The sequence below is a fragment of the Populus euphratica genome, unplaced genomic scaffold (genome assembly GCF_000495115.2).
Source record: "Populus euphratica unplaced genomic scaffold, PopEup_1.0 scaffold103.1, whole genome shotgun sequence".
Taxonomy (NCBI): Eukaryota; Viridiplantae; Streptophyta; class Magnoliopsida; order Malpighiales; family Salicaceae; genus Populus; species Populus euphratica.
In genome coordinates, this window is record NW_011499891.1 from 1,044,260 (window position 1) to 1,061,514 (window position 17,255).

The following is a 17,255-nucleotide window of genomic DNA, read 5'->3' on the forward strand; positions in this document are numbered from 1 at the left end:
CGTAAATAACAATCCTACAGATGCTGTCAGACTTGCACAGAAACTCCGAAAAAACAATTAGTTCAGGTCACTAGAGAGGATACTGCATAGAATTACATCCAGAATCATGACGCCATCCAAAATAAGTAACATATTGACAACGTTTCTGATCTTCCCGATATAAAACACTACGGAAGAAGACCCGATGTTGTAATTTCCAGTGATCCAACCCGATTACAACAAAACATTCGTATGATACAGTTTTATATGACAGCTCAGTAAACAAATAGGAAAATCCGGAAGAAAGAAACTGCTACATGAAAGAGGTAAGATGCAGTATGCTAACTCGCCCCAAATCAAAACTGGATCTCGAAAGATCACCGTTTGCTAAATTCATCATGTTTCAGCATCCAAAATAAAGGTCTTAACGTCCTCGAACTCTGGTAGATGCATACCGTCCAGGAATAGCATTCTGTGGCTGTTTTACCCAAGCTGAGTAAATTCGTCAGAAAATGAAGATCCGTTGCCACAAAACGTGGGCTGTCAGAAAATGTACAAGATTAACCAAATCTACAGTGTTACTGCTGTTTTGAATCTTATATTTCTTCAGCTAGAATATCTGACGTCTCCTGAGCTACTTGTGTTTTAACCTGGTAAACCTGCTTCAACTGCTTCTCATTTGGACCCCGTGATGTTGTGTCTTGTCTGAAGTAGATCCCAGCGTCTCCTGCTGCTGTTTTGTTGATCCAATTGGTGGGTGGTGATGGAAGTGGACCTGTGTTATGCTCAAACTGATTGTATAAATTCAGTGTGTATCCTGGATTCGGAATTCGAGGTGAGATCACTGCAGGTGCCCTGCTTCTGAAATTTTCTTCTACAGTCAGAGCAGACACCCCAGTACTCAAATCATGGTATTGTTGATGGTACTGCACTCTGTCTTGAGGCCTAGAGATGTGTCGGTTGCCTTGCAAACCATTTGATGAGACAGGATACATATGATTACTCATTAGGCCTTGATGGTTATTGTAATGTGCATAATGATAATTTGGATCGTCCCCATAGCCCCTTCCATAAACAGCTGGCCCAGCAGGTCTTGGCCTGTTGAATGTGTAATTGCCTCGAGAAGATGAACCGTTTGGTTTGATATTAAGGGTGTTCTTGACAAGGCGATGAGCTGCTTCCCCCAATAAAGGGCCAGCTACTGCTCGGGGTACTTGTGGCCTGTAGGACAGGGACAGCACATCCAAATTCATTTGGGAGAGATAATGAAAACTTATAAGCCTTTGAATAAAATTCCTAACATATATGTATTTGGTGAAAAAAGAGAGAATAATAATGAACCCCATCCTGTCTCCACAGATAAATGGAACTATATTCATTGTCTGTTAAGAATAGTAGATCATGACAGAATGTCAGCCATATTCAACCTGACCAACCGGACAGTTAAAGCAACCATGCAGATGAACCATTGCAAAGATGTTTAAATGCATATTCATACCTTTCCCTGCCTTGCTGTCTGCGGCCATTATCTTCATGCCATAATGTGGGAAACAGTTTAATATCTGTAGGTTTTAAGATCTGCAAATAGCAAGAACATATCTCAAATTAACCATGGGCATATTTAAAGTCATATTGCCAACTAATATCAAACACTGTGATGACACAACACATTATCAAAAGAAAATGTCTTCAAGTAAACAACATATGAGCATCCTTGCATCTGCAAACTGAACATGATATTACTACTGCATCAGCACTTACACCAATACAGTGGGGAACAGCTTTAAAAAACAAAAACAAGCAACTCTACTGTGACAAAACTCAATTCAGAAACTTTCATTTCAATTTCCTTGAACACAAGGAATGACTCAGTTTACTGCCCAATAGTACCAGCAAAACACATGGCTAATACTAAACCAAAAGGTTGTTTAAACAAAGCACCATGTCCAAGAAGAATTCCAATTTACTGCTCCAGTAAACTCTGTAATTTGAAACACAGTAACACTACGATATATTATTCTGTACATGAATAGAATCACTACCCCTGTCATCAGTGACAGGAAATTCATGTCCTTCACTTATCTACTCACAAAGAAATAAAACAAATCTACAAGCATCTGGAGCTCACAAACCTTTTCAGGCATGACTACACCCTCTGGAGGTTCTGGGATGTGTCTATGACTTGAAGGAGTTAGGTATGTGACATTTCTGCAAATAAAAAATGCACAGCATTACACCAAGGATCCATTAGCTTATAAAAACAGCAGTGGAAAAAGGTGAGCTTACAAAACTTGGTTATACTCTAAGGCTGGCAATCCATTGATAGGAGAAGGGACCACACTTCTCCACACATTTCTTTCAGATAACCAAAGATAACCATTCATTCCACCACTGAAAAAGGTAAGCAACAAATGAGATGATAAAGCCAGCACACATAAAAAATTATTTGAAACCCTTCAAGCTAAAAGATCAATCCACAACAAGGCCAACTAACCTAGCTCTCGTGTCAATTTCCAAAGGAATTCTTTCGCTAACAGGTAAACGATAGTTATGATGATAGTAAGAAATGACTTGTTGAGACAATGGATGAACAGGATGGACATATAGCAAATCAAGCATCACACTATTCCTGACCTGCTCTTCCTCCTGCAAATAGCAAATTAAAAATTAGCATACTTAACATCCAGACTATACAGAGCCAGAAACAGCAACGCATAACTACTAAAGACTCAAACTTATTATAGGGGTGTCAACAGGACTGACTGCCAGCTTTAAACTACCCTTGGTGCTTACAGATTTAATTTAAGTAGAAATTTGAGTACAGGAGGCTATCTCAGAAACCAAAAAACTGATCAATTTGGTCTGGAAATGACTCAAAAGTCAAAATGGATTATTCATGTACAAATTTTATAACAAAATTATTAAATCATGAAATTGGATATTTTTCTATTAAAAAATTTACAAAAATAGAAAAGAAAATAAGTTAAAAACTCCTAGGTTGACAAAAGGCATATGATTTTGGGTTTACAACCTCCTCCTTCCTTACAGTAACAAGAAAAATAAACTTTTGTTGCAAAAGCATCTGTAACAAATAAATATATTTCCACGACATCCATATTTGAATTGATAGTCTCCCCTAAAATCTTAAATCATTACTCGGAATTGGACTTTAAAATCCTTCTCTTTGCAAAAAACTAGGTTCCTCGGACATTGTCATTTCTCCATTAAATTAGTTTTGCAAAATCTTAACTGCAATTATATTATTTCAAGTTTCTGAAAATATCAGCGAGTAAAAGCCTCCAATAGATAGCTGAATATACAGAGAAGCAAGGAAAATGTAGTTTATATTTACAGGAACATGTGCTGAGCAAAAGCCTCCAATAACATGACTGATGCATAAAAGAGAAAAGAAAACGTAGTTTACTAAAGATTAAGTTATTGCATACTACTTTAAAACACTAAATACCATTAAAGTTCTTTCAAGCTTCTTTGTTTGGGCAAGCAATTTCCTCTCATCGATGAAGGGCAATTTGGCAATACCCTGGCTTCCAATAAATATAAGGTAACTGTAATCAGTTGATAGCAGGAAAAAAAAAAGTATAATTAAAACATCTGATTGATAACTGATTCAGAAGAATTTACCTGCCAGGCAAAGCGCTTGCCATTCATGTCAATTTCAAAATCTGCCCACAATAAAGAAACCCAGTCAATCTTGTGAAGAAGATAAACACTCTTTGAGGTAAATCGATAAATTTCTTTCCATCAATTCTTTTACCTGAGGGGAAGAATTGATGAATTGGGGAAGATGGGTCAGTCATCAATTTCCTGTATTCTTCTGGCAAAGCATTAGAACTGTAATACACACAACAGGAAAAAAATCAGCACAGAAAGAATAATCAGACAGAATCCCAAAAGTAAAATAGAAAACAAAAGGAGTTTGAAAAAAAAAAAAACACCTCGCAGCTGGTAGGGTGCCCATAAGTTGATCAAAGGGTCTGAATGGCTCTCCAAGAAAAAAGGTTATTTCCATCTCATCCAGATCCTTAATATCTGAAGCAAATGGTGCATAATGGTATGGATAAAACCTGAAACAGACAACAGAATTCAAAGTTTAATTAATTGCAGTAAAGAACAGTATCATATAAGCTTACAGAGTAATTGGAAGCTTTGTTTTTTTTTCATTTGATGAGAAGAGAGAAGCCAAAGCTAAATTTAGGTGTCACATGCCAGAGAAATTGGATTATCTGGCAGGTCATGCCTAAAAGCTCTGGGTCAAAACCACATACAGAATGGATAGAACTACATTTCTCAACTTTAAATGAGCCTGCTGTCCTCTTCCATTATTATTTTACCAGCACATCAAAGTCTCATTTATAAAACTTTAAGAGCCCACACATTCATAAATAGGTTTGTATGTTTTGTGCACATGCTTGTACTTGAAATTCCAATAAAAAACTTTATGCCAACCAGATAGAAAAAAAGCCAGTGAAAAGAAGCATAATGACTTTCTAGTTTCAGCCATTATTGAACTGACCATTGCCAAGAGCAAACACCCTGGTAGTAATAGCGACAGACCCAACACAGACCTTCCACATACTTCAAAACCTGCACAATCAAATGTTAATTTCATGTTTTTCAGATACATGATTGATCATATAGAAAACAAGTGATGGGGAGAGGGAAAAGACAAAAAGGGAAAAAATTAGCAACTTAACAAAAAATTTATGCTCCAGAAATCATATTTTGCATGCCCACCCCACATTCCAACTTTTCTGTCACTCCATATTTCTATTTGTTATGATGATAATCACTTACTTTTTCTCTGTTTATTTACTCTTTTCTTTTCTTTTCTTTTTTTGGTTAAGACAGTGCATAATAACATTCCATTCAAGGAAAAACATATAAAATTCCTTGATTTTCGAAAAGCAACCTTAATTCTCTTGGTGTAAATCTGTGCAAGTTCACCTTATTATATTACACTTTAAATCCAAAGTCAATATAAGATGAGAAATCTTAAAATGAAAAGGTGGGGAAAAATATGGGTTTGGGATGATATTAAACCAAAAACAATCACATCAAAAGGATTTTTCATCATTCATGGAAAAAAAAATCTTGGGGACTGGAAACTAGAAGCAGATAGCACAACAGTACTTAAAGATCATCCAGATGAACAAATAACTGAACTCTTCGGAACTGGAAATGGAAAACCAACAGCCAGTTAATAGCACAACCGTAAGACCAGGGTCACTCGAAGATCACCTAGCTAAACTGACAACTATAATGAACACCAGCCCAGCCCATGGTGTATCAGTTAGAAAAAGGGATACGAAAGACTCATCTGCATGTATTTCATCATGGCAAGGGATCTCACAATGAAGCACAACTTGCAGTAAACAAAATATATTTAGAAACGTACAAGCAAACTTGCAGATTTTATATTGGAGCTAGGGGGGTTTTAGGAGAGGAAGGACTGGAGGGGGAGACAGCTGGTTGTCATGAACTCTTGCAATTATGGGAAAACCCAGATAATAAACTATATGACTAAGATGTGGAGGTAATTGCATGATGAGGAGAAAGAAACTAACTTACCACATCTTTTCTAACTTTCTCAATCTCCTCTTCATTTGATAAATCAAATTTCTCAGCATAATATCTCTCTTTGTATCCAGGCTCCCCTAATTTAACCTGAGAACAAGAAAAATGAAACGAATTTTATGCCAGGAAAATGGACAGCCAGGAAGACAAAAGACTGGCTTTCAAATGGACTGACCTTGTCCTCAGTTGGCACGCAAATATCAAACAGAAAAGGAGCATGCTAAAGTAAATATTCAATATTAAGACACTCACTACTGAACTAAAATAATCTTTCATTTTTAAACCACAAAATAAAAGCCACATTGATAACAGGTAAAATAAGACATCCATAAGATACAAATTAACCAGTTCAAAAGCAATCATCATTTTTTGAAACATACAAATCTAATATAGAAAATCCCCAGGTCACCAAACACAACATGGGAAGCATATGCTCCTCTAAGGAGCTTTTGACTATTCATGGCAAAGGAAGCCCGAAAAATGAGAGAGAATTGAGGTTACTGTCAAAAATTAAATGTTAATGAATTGATAAAAGGCTCATTTTTGTTTAATATATGTCCTAAACAAATTCTCTGCAGGCAAACTCAAATCATAACACCTTTATTTAAATCAACATCATCAAATGAAAACACTTTAACCACAAACCGTATCTACAGGTGGCGCTTGTATCTCTTCAGAGAACTCTCTTCTTGCTTTGAGTTTCATTTCTTCATTATTCTCAAAAGCCTGAAAATGGATAATCCACATAAGTGCAAACAGGAAAAAAAAACCGAGAAGACTGTTTGTATATGATTCCAAAGCTCAAAATTTGCCATGGAAGAAAAATAGAAAGAAGAATAAATAAAGTATTCTTTAGAATGAATGTAAAAAAAATTGAAATGAATCTTAGAAAACCAAGCATTTAAAAAAAAAAGGGTGTGTGTGTGTTGCGGGTGGGTGGGTGGGGGGGTTCCCTCAAGTTCACCAGCTCCAGCACGCAGATCAAAATCCTATCACTAGACCAATTTTCAAAGTGCGTCTCAGACTTTGTACCTTATGGTTCACGAAATCCAATACTACTGGCTAATAAAGATAAAACAAGAGTAGCATATGAGGTTATTTAAGGCTGCATATCCCATGTACTGTATTGATCAGATTTACAGTTACAGATAAGTTAAATCATCACCAATATTTTACATAAATTGCCATCTAAACATAAAATGTTTCACGCCAACAAGGTCCAAGAAGAGTAAGCATGCCAATACCAACAATGAATAATAAGAAAACAGACACGTTCACATCAGACCATTCCTTGATAACTGAAGAGAGAAAGATCATGCATAGAGAAAGAAAGAACCTGTTGTATACGAGCCCTCTTCTGAAAGATTTGCTCCTCGTAAACAGCAACAGATTGAATAAAGTGTTCTACTTTATCAAGGAAAACCTGGATACACAAGCTAATTGTAATCAGAAAGTTTATTAGAACTCATGGTAGCAAATAATGGTACAATCATTCCCTGGAAGTAACTCACAATGCAACATAAGCATAAGAAAAGTAATCCATGATAATTTAAAAGGGGAAAGAGATGGAAGAACTAGTTTTTGACAAGTCCAACACAGAGAAGGAACTGCATAACCATGTGAATATAGCTGGGCCAGTGAACCTAGAAACAGCAGATGTTATGAGGCTTGGGAAGCTACATCTAAGCCTGTCCCAATCATTTTTTCAGGACCCAAGCTCAGTCAAGATTGCTTTCATGATATTGGCAACAAAGAGCAATAATAAATAAAATGATTCTACAAGCCAAGTAAGACTTTCAGAACCAAAAACAAACTTCTTTGAAAGTAAAGGAGAAATAAAAAATGCAGTCTAGAATAAATAGGGATCAAGACAGGCCACAACATGTCTATACCCTCACTAGAACCCACTGACTATTACAGCACATGTTTGGCAAGGAGGTCATTCTAGAAATTCAAGTTTATAAGTTGAGCACAACCCAAATTTGATTTCCAAGAAGTAAAATAAAAGAGATGCAAACAAAAAGGTCGGAAGTGGGCAACTATGATCTAATTCTAACAGAAGATAAATTAAATGCATCCATAATATATGAACTACCTAATATTTAGAACAATGCCATCCTGCAAACATAAAGCCCAAAATCTCATGTTACCAATGATGTCCTCATGTGACAGCTAGTCCACATCAATTCAGATAGCTATAGGATGAAACGGAAGGATTTAAAGAGTTCAAAATTAAGTCTGAAATTAGACTAAGGCAGTATTCCAATTCTTTAACAGACTTTGATACAAGAAACGTGAACCAGTTCCAATTCCAAAGTATAATCAAAGATAGATGTGTCATGTAGAGAGCATAAAAAAGAAAATTTACCTCACCCGCAAGAGTAAGATAACCACCCATTGCAGAGAACTCCTTTCTATAAATATGCATCAGTAAGTTTATAGCACCCTGAATCAGGAAAGGAGGTAATGATGAAACTAATAAAATTTAAAGAGTCAAAATACATTGTGCAGACAGCACCAGGAAGAAAAAAGCAGCAAAGAGAAAACCAAGAGGCAACAAGACTGCAAAACAAAATTATAGCCCACATGAATAAAATAGCAATATCTTTCTTTTCTGTTAACAAAACAAGAATAGATTTCCTCACAAAAGGTAGAAGAGAGAGGTTGGAGAATACGAGACTCTGAGTGCCATTTAATGTTATAGCTTAAAAGCCTCCAAAAGAACTGGATGTAGAGCAACACAAACAAGCTATAAACAAAAAAAAAAACCACTACATCCCACAATAATTGTTTGCTAAGAATTGATCTTTGAAAAATAAACTGAATGGAATTCATCATGTTGTTCAGCTCCAAACTCAATTTTGTAACCATTGCTCATTACTTACATACCTCCCGAATTTCCAATGTTGGCATATGCGGAAGAAAATCATTGCCAACAAAAAAACACATAAACACAAAGTCATCCACTATCTTTTCGAAGTCAATTGCAAATGGTGGGTTTGGAATGTCCAGATCATATTGCAGATATTCTCGCAAAACCCAGATGTTGAGAAACTGTTCAAATAAGGATATGATTTAGAAGTAGTGAGACAAGAGATGGAAAAGAATGGAAATAGTTGATGTCTGTTCTTCAACCTGATATTTCTTCTTGTGAATTGGGGTATCATCTACCACATTCCAATCTAAAGCATCATCTCCTTGCTTACCACGACATTCAGCTGCAAGATGACCAGCCTGACCACAGAGAAAACATTTCTCCTGTTGCCCTGGAAATATGACCATCTGTACAATCCAGGAATATAAAATTTATGGATTGAACAACAATCAGATGGAAACAACAATGAAAAATTTAGGAAACTTGAGCTCCAAACCTCTCTTAATATTGAAAAGTGAACCTCATGCGTAGCTAAAGACAGCATAATCAAATCCGCATCCTAATCACAAACAAAATATTCTCATTAGCAGTTAGGTGTCAAATTAATAACAAAATAATAAGACCAGGAAAATGACAATTTGCGTAAAATCAGAAACACACTAACCAGACCATACAGACAGTGGCGTGTGTTTGGATTGAAACCGGGAATGTTGCGTTGCAATCTTATATAAGACATGATTTTGTGCTCTCCCTCACCAGGAACATTTGAATCAGAAAGAATAACCTTCAAATAATCACCCAATGCAGCCCCATAAATAAATTTAGAGAACACAAAGTATCCTGAAAAGCCAAATGTATATTCAAAAAGATACAGAAGGGATTACTCCATGAACAAGGAATCATCCGATCTACAACAAACTAAGCCAAAGGATGGCATCCCTCACACCTTGGTATTCTGCCAGCCTGGATTGTGATTCAATCTACTTTGTATATAATACTGAAGTGCAATTGAAAGAACTGCCATAAATTGAGTGCCAGGTGTTATAACATTAGAATCACATGTTTGAGGCTTTTCTTTAACAGATAAAAGTCCCCCCTTAGCCTCAAACTCTTTCCTCAGCCTTTCTTCTTCAGCTTCCTAAATACATTATAAATAAAATAACACTGAGATCAACACTTACACAAAAGAGGATCCACTAAAAAAAACCCATTAAAATATCTCAATCTTACTGCTTGAGCAGCATCTTTCGCAGCTCTAAACCGTCGTGACCGTTGCTGATTCATTTTAGCTCTTGGAGCGACCCCATCTACAATTAACTCACGTAAGAAAAAAAGAATCAACTTTAAATGATTTTAAATTCAATATTACAAAAAAGAAAAAAAGAAAACCCAAATTCAATTAAAAAAAACCCTACCAATTGCCATAAAAAGTAGCTTCCTTGGACGAACCAAAGCAAATAAATGATCAATGTAAACAAATATAGACTTGAACACATCATCATAAGTAGCAGGTGCAGGCTGTAAATAAAATCAAAGGTAAGAAACCATTCAGCTTATTCAATTACACAGAAAAAATAAAATACAAAAACTCTTCTAAACCCATATCATCAAAGTTGACAAGTGACAGCAATCAAATTGCACAAAAAAAGGAGATCTTGGAAATCTTACAATATAAATTTCGACATCTATTGAAAATATGAAAATTGACAACATTTAAATATCACACACAAAACTATCCCATCTTTTAAACCTTACCGAAGCCCTATAACTCGTCTAAAAATGTAAATGCATGTTCGTTTTAAACACTATGCATCAAAATTGATAACAATTACATTAAACATACACAAAAACACCTCAAGCAAACCCTAACTAAAACTTTACAATCTGCACAAGTATAGGCTTGCAGCAAACACTAACCATCAAAATTTAACAACAGTCAATTACGTTTGCATCAAAATTTAACAAGAATTAAATTCCAAGTTCCTCCTTCAAAACCCTAAAAAACTAAAACTCAGACAAAATTGTGCAAGTAAAAAGTTTGTAAAAATGGACCTTTCCTTCAGGATGGAAGCAGGGATGGATAATCCCGTTCATATCCAAATACAAATTATCGTACTCGATGCCATTAGGGTTAGGTTTTGAAACATCGATTGGTTTAGAGTTTCCATTCGAATCTTCTTGAGGTTCCTCTTCAATTACATCAACAATTGATAGCGGGTACCGGTCTGCAAGCCACCTGTAGAACGCCGGCACACCCATGGTGGTACTCTCTGGCTAATTCAGGCTCTTGTTCGATCGAGATCGAAGAATTGGAGAGAGTGGTTTCACTTGGGGGTTTTGATTGAGAGGGAGGGATCAGTTTGGCAGTGATAGGTACGGTGCTTGCGGTGGCAGGTGAATGGACGAGATTGCCCTCGTAGATTAGTAAAGGGGGTTCGTTAGGCGTCGTGTCTGGGAGATTGGGTCGAGGAAAGTGTGACTGCGCATAAAAAGTCAAATGTTTTGGCCAAATAATATATATATATATATATATATATATATATATATATATATATAAATAGATCCTATTAAATTGAGATCTCAATCTAGAACTTTGGGCCAGCTAATTGAGATCTATAAGTAATATAAATTAGGTCTAGGAGATGTTGTTTGTTAGGTTTTAATTATTTTTCAAGTTAATTCTAGATTTTAATTCTTTCTTCTACTTAACTTTAGATTCTTTTGATTATATTGGTTATTTTACCTATATATAAATTGTTAGTGTGTTAGGGTGAATTATACGTCTAGGAGTTCCGAGAGTTCTAATAGCTATTCTCATAACCTTCCAACCAAAATTCAGTAGCTAAATCCCCATGCATCTTATATATTTTGAAGGGTCATTGTAAGATTTATTGTTGGATTGTATAACAACTTTAATTCCAATGATTATTTAATTTGTTAATTATGCATTTAATTTAGTTAATGACAATGGTAAATCCTGTAACCTTAAAATCATAACAATTTTTTTAGTTAGTAAGGAATTTTCTAATTTTAATGAGTTTGGTAAAATTTCTCTACCTAAAATATTATCTTACTTAAAATTATATTCATGTAATTACATTAACTAATTGGTAACATTTCTCATAATTTATGATCACTACTAACCTCGGACTTACAACTCAAAACACAAACTTTAGTTATCTTCGGTTTTCATATTTATGAATTATTATATAAGATAATATTTTCATGAAATAAATATAAATAAATAAACATGCATGCATAAAAAATATGAAACAATTAAACAGTGCAATATTTTACTAATTAAAATTTCAAAATATATCAACATAATATATCCATTTATTTACATTTATATTATCTACTAAATAATATAACTTCGTTAATAACACAATTGTTATTTAGTCCTACCTGAGTGGTATTGTTATTTGCTACAACATTATTAACATTATTAAGAGTTAATGTTTTTTTAAAGTTTATAATACTAATAATTAAAGTAATTATCAATTTATTATTCTCATACAAAGTTCACGGGACCTACAATGTAGGTATTATAAATATTAAATGACAAATGATGTGTGGAAGTTACGAGACACATTAAAAAAAATTATTCAAAAAATACATAGATTATTATCTATCTATATCTAGCTCGCTCCAATAAAATAATATCATATGTGTTATATTATTATTATAGGAAAAGATGGGTTAGAGTTTGATGTGTGTTTATGCTCTTGGAGGTGAATAAGAGGTTAAATTTTATTACATGTCACTCTTTAAAAATATAATATTTTAAATTATTGGTATTCTGGAATGCAATATAACAGTTATTATGCTAGAAAATAGCTATATTTATTAAATGTTATGATTCAGAACGCAACAAGTTTAAATCATGTTGTTTCACTTTAACTTTTTTGAGAATTTCAAATTGAATTTAAGACAGTTTCATAATGTTTCATAATGAATTTATAATATATACTTCCTAATTTTGTCTTTTTTGTTTCAAAACTAATTAAATGTTATTTCTTTTAATCAAATAATAATTTTATAAATAGCAAATTTGATTAGAACTAAACGACTTTGACCAAAAAAATAATAATTTTATATGGATTGAATCCGTGACTTCATCAATCGATTCGATAGATTTTAGTTTAAACTCAAAGAAAAAGTACGAAAAGCTCAAGCAATCGACTTAATTTGAACCAAACTCCATCCCCTTTCTCGTAATACTTTTAAATAATTTATATAATTAATGACTCAGTGATTAATTTAATTTAACGAGGTCAGATCCATTTGAGAGTTTGAAATTCCTCTCTCAAATTATTTGGTTCGAAAATTTAACGGATATATATCGTATTGACTTCACATAACGGTCAATTAAATAAATTACTTAAATATTTAAAGTAACTCGAGTAATTAATTCTATAAAAAAAAATTGGCACAAAAATCGCATAAAAACATATAATAATACTCTTTTCACGTGAGAGACCAATCATTTATCATTCGTAATCTATATTTTATCACTTTTCAATGGACACGTCAAATTGTATAAAAATTTATCATAAATAGTTGTTTTTAAATTATTTTTCTTTTACCATGTCGATATTTTGGGTTTTCTCACAAAATACATTGGGATTAATTAATACTTCTTTCAAGATGTTATATCTTGAATGTTATTCTTTTTAACAGTTGAACCAATGCAATGTATTTTTCTCCCTTTTTTATTTTATTTTATGCAATTTAATATCTTATTTCGAGAGACATTATTTTATGTGAATTTATTTTTTTAATTAGAATGAATTTTTATTTTTTATTAAAAAAACATAGATACATGTCCTTTATGTTCCAACGGTTTTTTTTTTTGGCCGGAGAAGCAATCAAACCCTACTTAGTTGTTATAGTATTTTTATTAATAATAACTTGTGCATTATATATACTTTGTTGTCTATTTTTAGACCCTTTGTCTACATTCTTTTCTTCGAATATTTACACATAAGAAAATCGAAGAAGAAGAAACATGGCAGGCTGCAGCTCAAGTGATAATGATGAATGCTTCGATTTTGAAGAATACGATGATGGTGAGTCTTTTGATAGAATGGTTGAAGGGATTAGAGAAAGAACTAGTGACGAAAACAAGAGAACTAGTCTGCTGACAAGCAAAATCCTGGACGATTTTGTATGGAGTAATATCATGACAAGTAGTAAGAGAAGAGAGTCTCTGAGGGACAAGAATGGCTATCAATCTATAAACCTGCATGGTTTTTCCAAACCCAGCAAAAAGAGGTCAGGTGACGCGTTGGTGGACAAGAGGAACGGTACTGATGATCGCCAAGAAGCAGAGACCAGGAGTTTTTCAATTAATAGCAAAAGGAGAGGTGTTGAAGTAAACTCAATCTAAAAAAGGCAATCAGTTGTTACTGTTTAATTGTTTAGTTGTCAATTATCGACCGTCAATTATTTTTATATTGCTGGCTACAACTGTTTTTACACTTGAAAGTTAAATTTTTTTATTTTAAATTTATATATAATTAATTAGCTAAGTTTGTGTTATAATGCATGGAGAGATTTAAGAAAAATACAAAAAAAAAAAAGAAAAAGTATGAATTCGAAGCTTTTGTTCAATTCTTGTAAGTTTTTGTTCTTAAAATAAAAAAATGTGTTTTATTTTCTTTGAGTGTTTTAAATCACTACAAGTGATTTCTTCCACCAACAAAAAAAGCGTTGAACCTGGAAGGATGATGGGAAAGATGAGAAAAGGAAGAGCTCAAAGAGAAAAACGAAGACTGCAATTGGGTCTGGATCGACTAGATCTCTCTGATCACATAAAAGCTCGGATAGGAAAAGAAGGGGACAAGGATTTCAAGTCTAGAATAATGAAACAGATCTTTGAAACGGATTTGAAGAAACATAATGATCGTTTTTCAACGCCTTCGAATCAGATAAAGGATAGGGAGGATTTTGAGGCAATGGATATCAGGAAAGCAGGAAAAGAAGTTGTACTTATAGAACTGGATCTTGGAGTTGATGTTCATCAGCGGACAACGAATTTGAGACGCTGGGAGATGAATAACTCATTTTCTACATGTTAACCAGCAGTTGGAATGCTGTTTTGAGTAGGAATGAAGGAAGACTCTATGCCAACGACATTGTACAAGTTCATTCCTTCAACCGTGATAACCAGCTGTATCTTGTATTCAAGAAGGTTGTGGACGCAGCAACAGTCAGGAAGGTGATGGATAGCAACCTTGCAAGTAGCTCTACCGGGAACAATGGGGATGGTGCTGTAGAAGAAGTTTAGGCAATATATGTTCTTGGTGATGCAAGTCGAAGATCGTGGACGGTGCTAGCACAAGCCATGCGTAGATTGAAGAGAAAGGTGACAGTGTTAAAACTTGCTAGCCAGCTAGGTTTTTCTTTTATATCATTTTTGTTTTCCTTTTCTAGCAACAGTTTGGCAGCTTGCTAGCGGTCACAGCTTTCCTTTCCGGTGTAGCGTAGATTTCATATTAAATTGTTCTTATATGGGCGTGACAGATTAATCTAAAAACTCGAGTAATATCTAATTTTATTTTTTAAAAAAAGTTTTAACCTAAGAAAAGTCTTGAAATAATGTTGTTTCAAGATTAATCTAGTACCTTCCAATCATCAGAAATTTCCTCTTTGGCGTCTCGAATTCATTTTTCTAACCCAACTTGTGCCTTGAATTAGTTTACTAGCCAAACCAGGTTTAGGTTTATCATTGGTTCCAAGACATCCCATGTCTGAGACGAAGTCCAAGTCTAATACTATTATTAGTACAGAACTATTGAGCTGACGAAAATAAGGCCCAGGCAATGCAAGAATCTATAGACTATCAATTAAAAATTATTACAACCTCGGTGATGCTGTAATTCGTCTAGAAAAAAAATCCAGTTATATACTCGAGGAATTAAATGAAAAATCTACTGATGATTTTTTAAAATCTAAAATGATTGGATGATAACTTTTTGGTCATTTTTTAATGGACTTAATTAAGCATTCATGCTACTGCATTCATTTTCCAAAGCAAAGGAAGGTGATACTTTAATGTAAGAATCATGATAAATGCATAAAAAAAATCATCTTTTGATAAATCTAGAGATCATTAAATAATTAGTATCTTTTTAAAAGAAAAATATAATAAATATGTAAAAGAGTATTAAATCCTAAAATTAAAATTTTTTGTTCTTGTTTTGCTATGAAATTAATGATTTGTAAAAAAATAATATTATGTTTATGTTGACAATAACAAATAAGACATTTTTGTTGCCTTAACCTTGTTATTTTACTTAAATAAGAGGGCTGAAAGGTCATTTTATCATAATAACATTATTGAAAGTTAAATATACGATCCACATGCATTAATCATGAATAAATATCCTTTATATTTATTAGAAAAGTATATAAATTATTTACTAGAATCTCATTTAAGAGTTTAAGGTATTGAGTTGATATAATTTTTTGATATGGTATCATAGCTTTATTTACCTAGTAGTTACGAGTTCAAATCTCACCACTTCTACTATATTTGATAAAAATTAAACATAAAATAATATGAATATATGCAAGTTTCAAGTCCAAAAAATTCTCGCTTGACAGAGTGTGTTAAAAAATTATATAAATTATATATTAAAGTATCACTTAACAGTTTAAGCTATTAGATAAAAATAATAAATTTCAAGATTAAAAGATTTTCATTCAAAAGAATATATTAAAAAATTGTATAAATTATATCTTATAGCTTCACTTAATAGTTAAGTTATTAAGTAGTGGTGATAAGTTTTAAACTTTTATTTTAAAAAATGTATTAAAAAATTATATAAAATATATTTTAAAATTTTATTTAGTTAAGATAATTTTAATTATTAAGTTAAGATGTTAACAATACAAACAGTAAATGTAAAAATAAGATCCATGCTAAAAACTTTTGCTAGTGAAAAATCACAGGGCAAAGCTTTGGGTCCATGAAATTTGTACTCAAGAAATTAGGCTCCGTTGCGCTGACCCAGACACATGGCATGGACCCAAAGACACCAGGTGTGCGTTTAGTACCCTTTAGATCTACGAACACAGCCTAAGCCCAAACTCTTCTCCAGGGCCTCCAGAGCTTGGGCAATGGTTAAAAATGGATTTGGACTAGCAAAAAACTATTTAAAAATAATGATAAATCCTGGTTCATCACCTATCATGGAAGGCAATCCAAATTATAAACTCAAATTTTAAGCATCATGAGAAAAAGGCTGCGGTTGAAATCAAATAGAAAGGTTGAAAATCTTAAACAAACGTACGAACATGCAGAAGAACAGGTGTTTAATTTCATCCTATTTGGAATATATTGTCATGATAAAAGACATAAAAAAATAACCTTAATTAACTGACCACATGAATTGCTTCAAAATGCCATAACATCAATATGCTATGGCTTGCTTATGCTAGCACCTTCCATGCATGGCCTGCCCACTTGTTCCAACACCATGCATGGCCTCTACAAATCCTATAACACCATCTCCATTTCCTTGGCCAATGCTGCTCACTCATGGCTAGCTAATTGATCTTCATTCATGAGCTTCTCGACTTCATCTGCATCCTTAACTTTAATGAGTACAAGACAAGGTTTCTTATCACGCCTAAAGGAGTAAATCTTGGACAATATCATTCAACCTCATTTTACTCTCATGAACATTATCATCTTTAAGACCCATTTACAAGTTTCACTAATGTACCACTGCTCTTGGTTTGGCACAAGTCCTTCATCTCCTCTTCATTCAAAAACTCTTCGCAGTCCTTGACTTGATTC

At 33.5% G+C, this 17,255-nt stretch overlaps 1 protein-coding gene across 1 annotated transcript; it reads right to left on the bottom strand.

The window, feature by feature from the left end:
- Positions 1–57: 57 nt before the first annotated feature.
- Positions 58–10,888, bottom strand: XRN4 (exoribonuclease 4). The gene is made up of 22 exons (XM_011034175.1): positions 10,502–10,888; positions 9,865–9,967; positions 9,680–9,756; positions 9,396–9,587; positions 9,114–9,233; positions 8,946–9,008; positions 8,710–8,856; positions 8,464–8,628; positions 7,943–8,020; positions 6,911–6,997; positions 6,220–6,300; positions 5,569–5,664; positions 4,514–4,584; positions 3,936–4,064; positions 3,755–3,831; positions 3,622–3,662; positions 3,446–3,520; positions 2,474–2,625; positions 2,266–2,370; positions 2,112–2,187; positions 1,478–1,557; positions 58–1,200 (listed from the first exon to the last, which is right to left on the bottom strand). Exons 1-22 carry the CDS (start codon positions 10,706–10,708, stop codon positions 576–578), a joined length of 2,847 nt encoding a protein of 948 aa, XP_011032477.1. The 5' UTR covers positions 10,709–10,888; the 3' UTR covers positions 58–575.
- Positions 10,889–17,255: the final 6,367 nt, after the last annotated feature.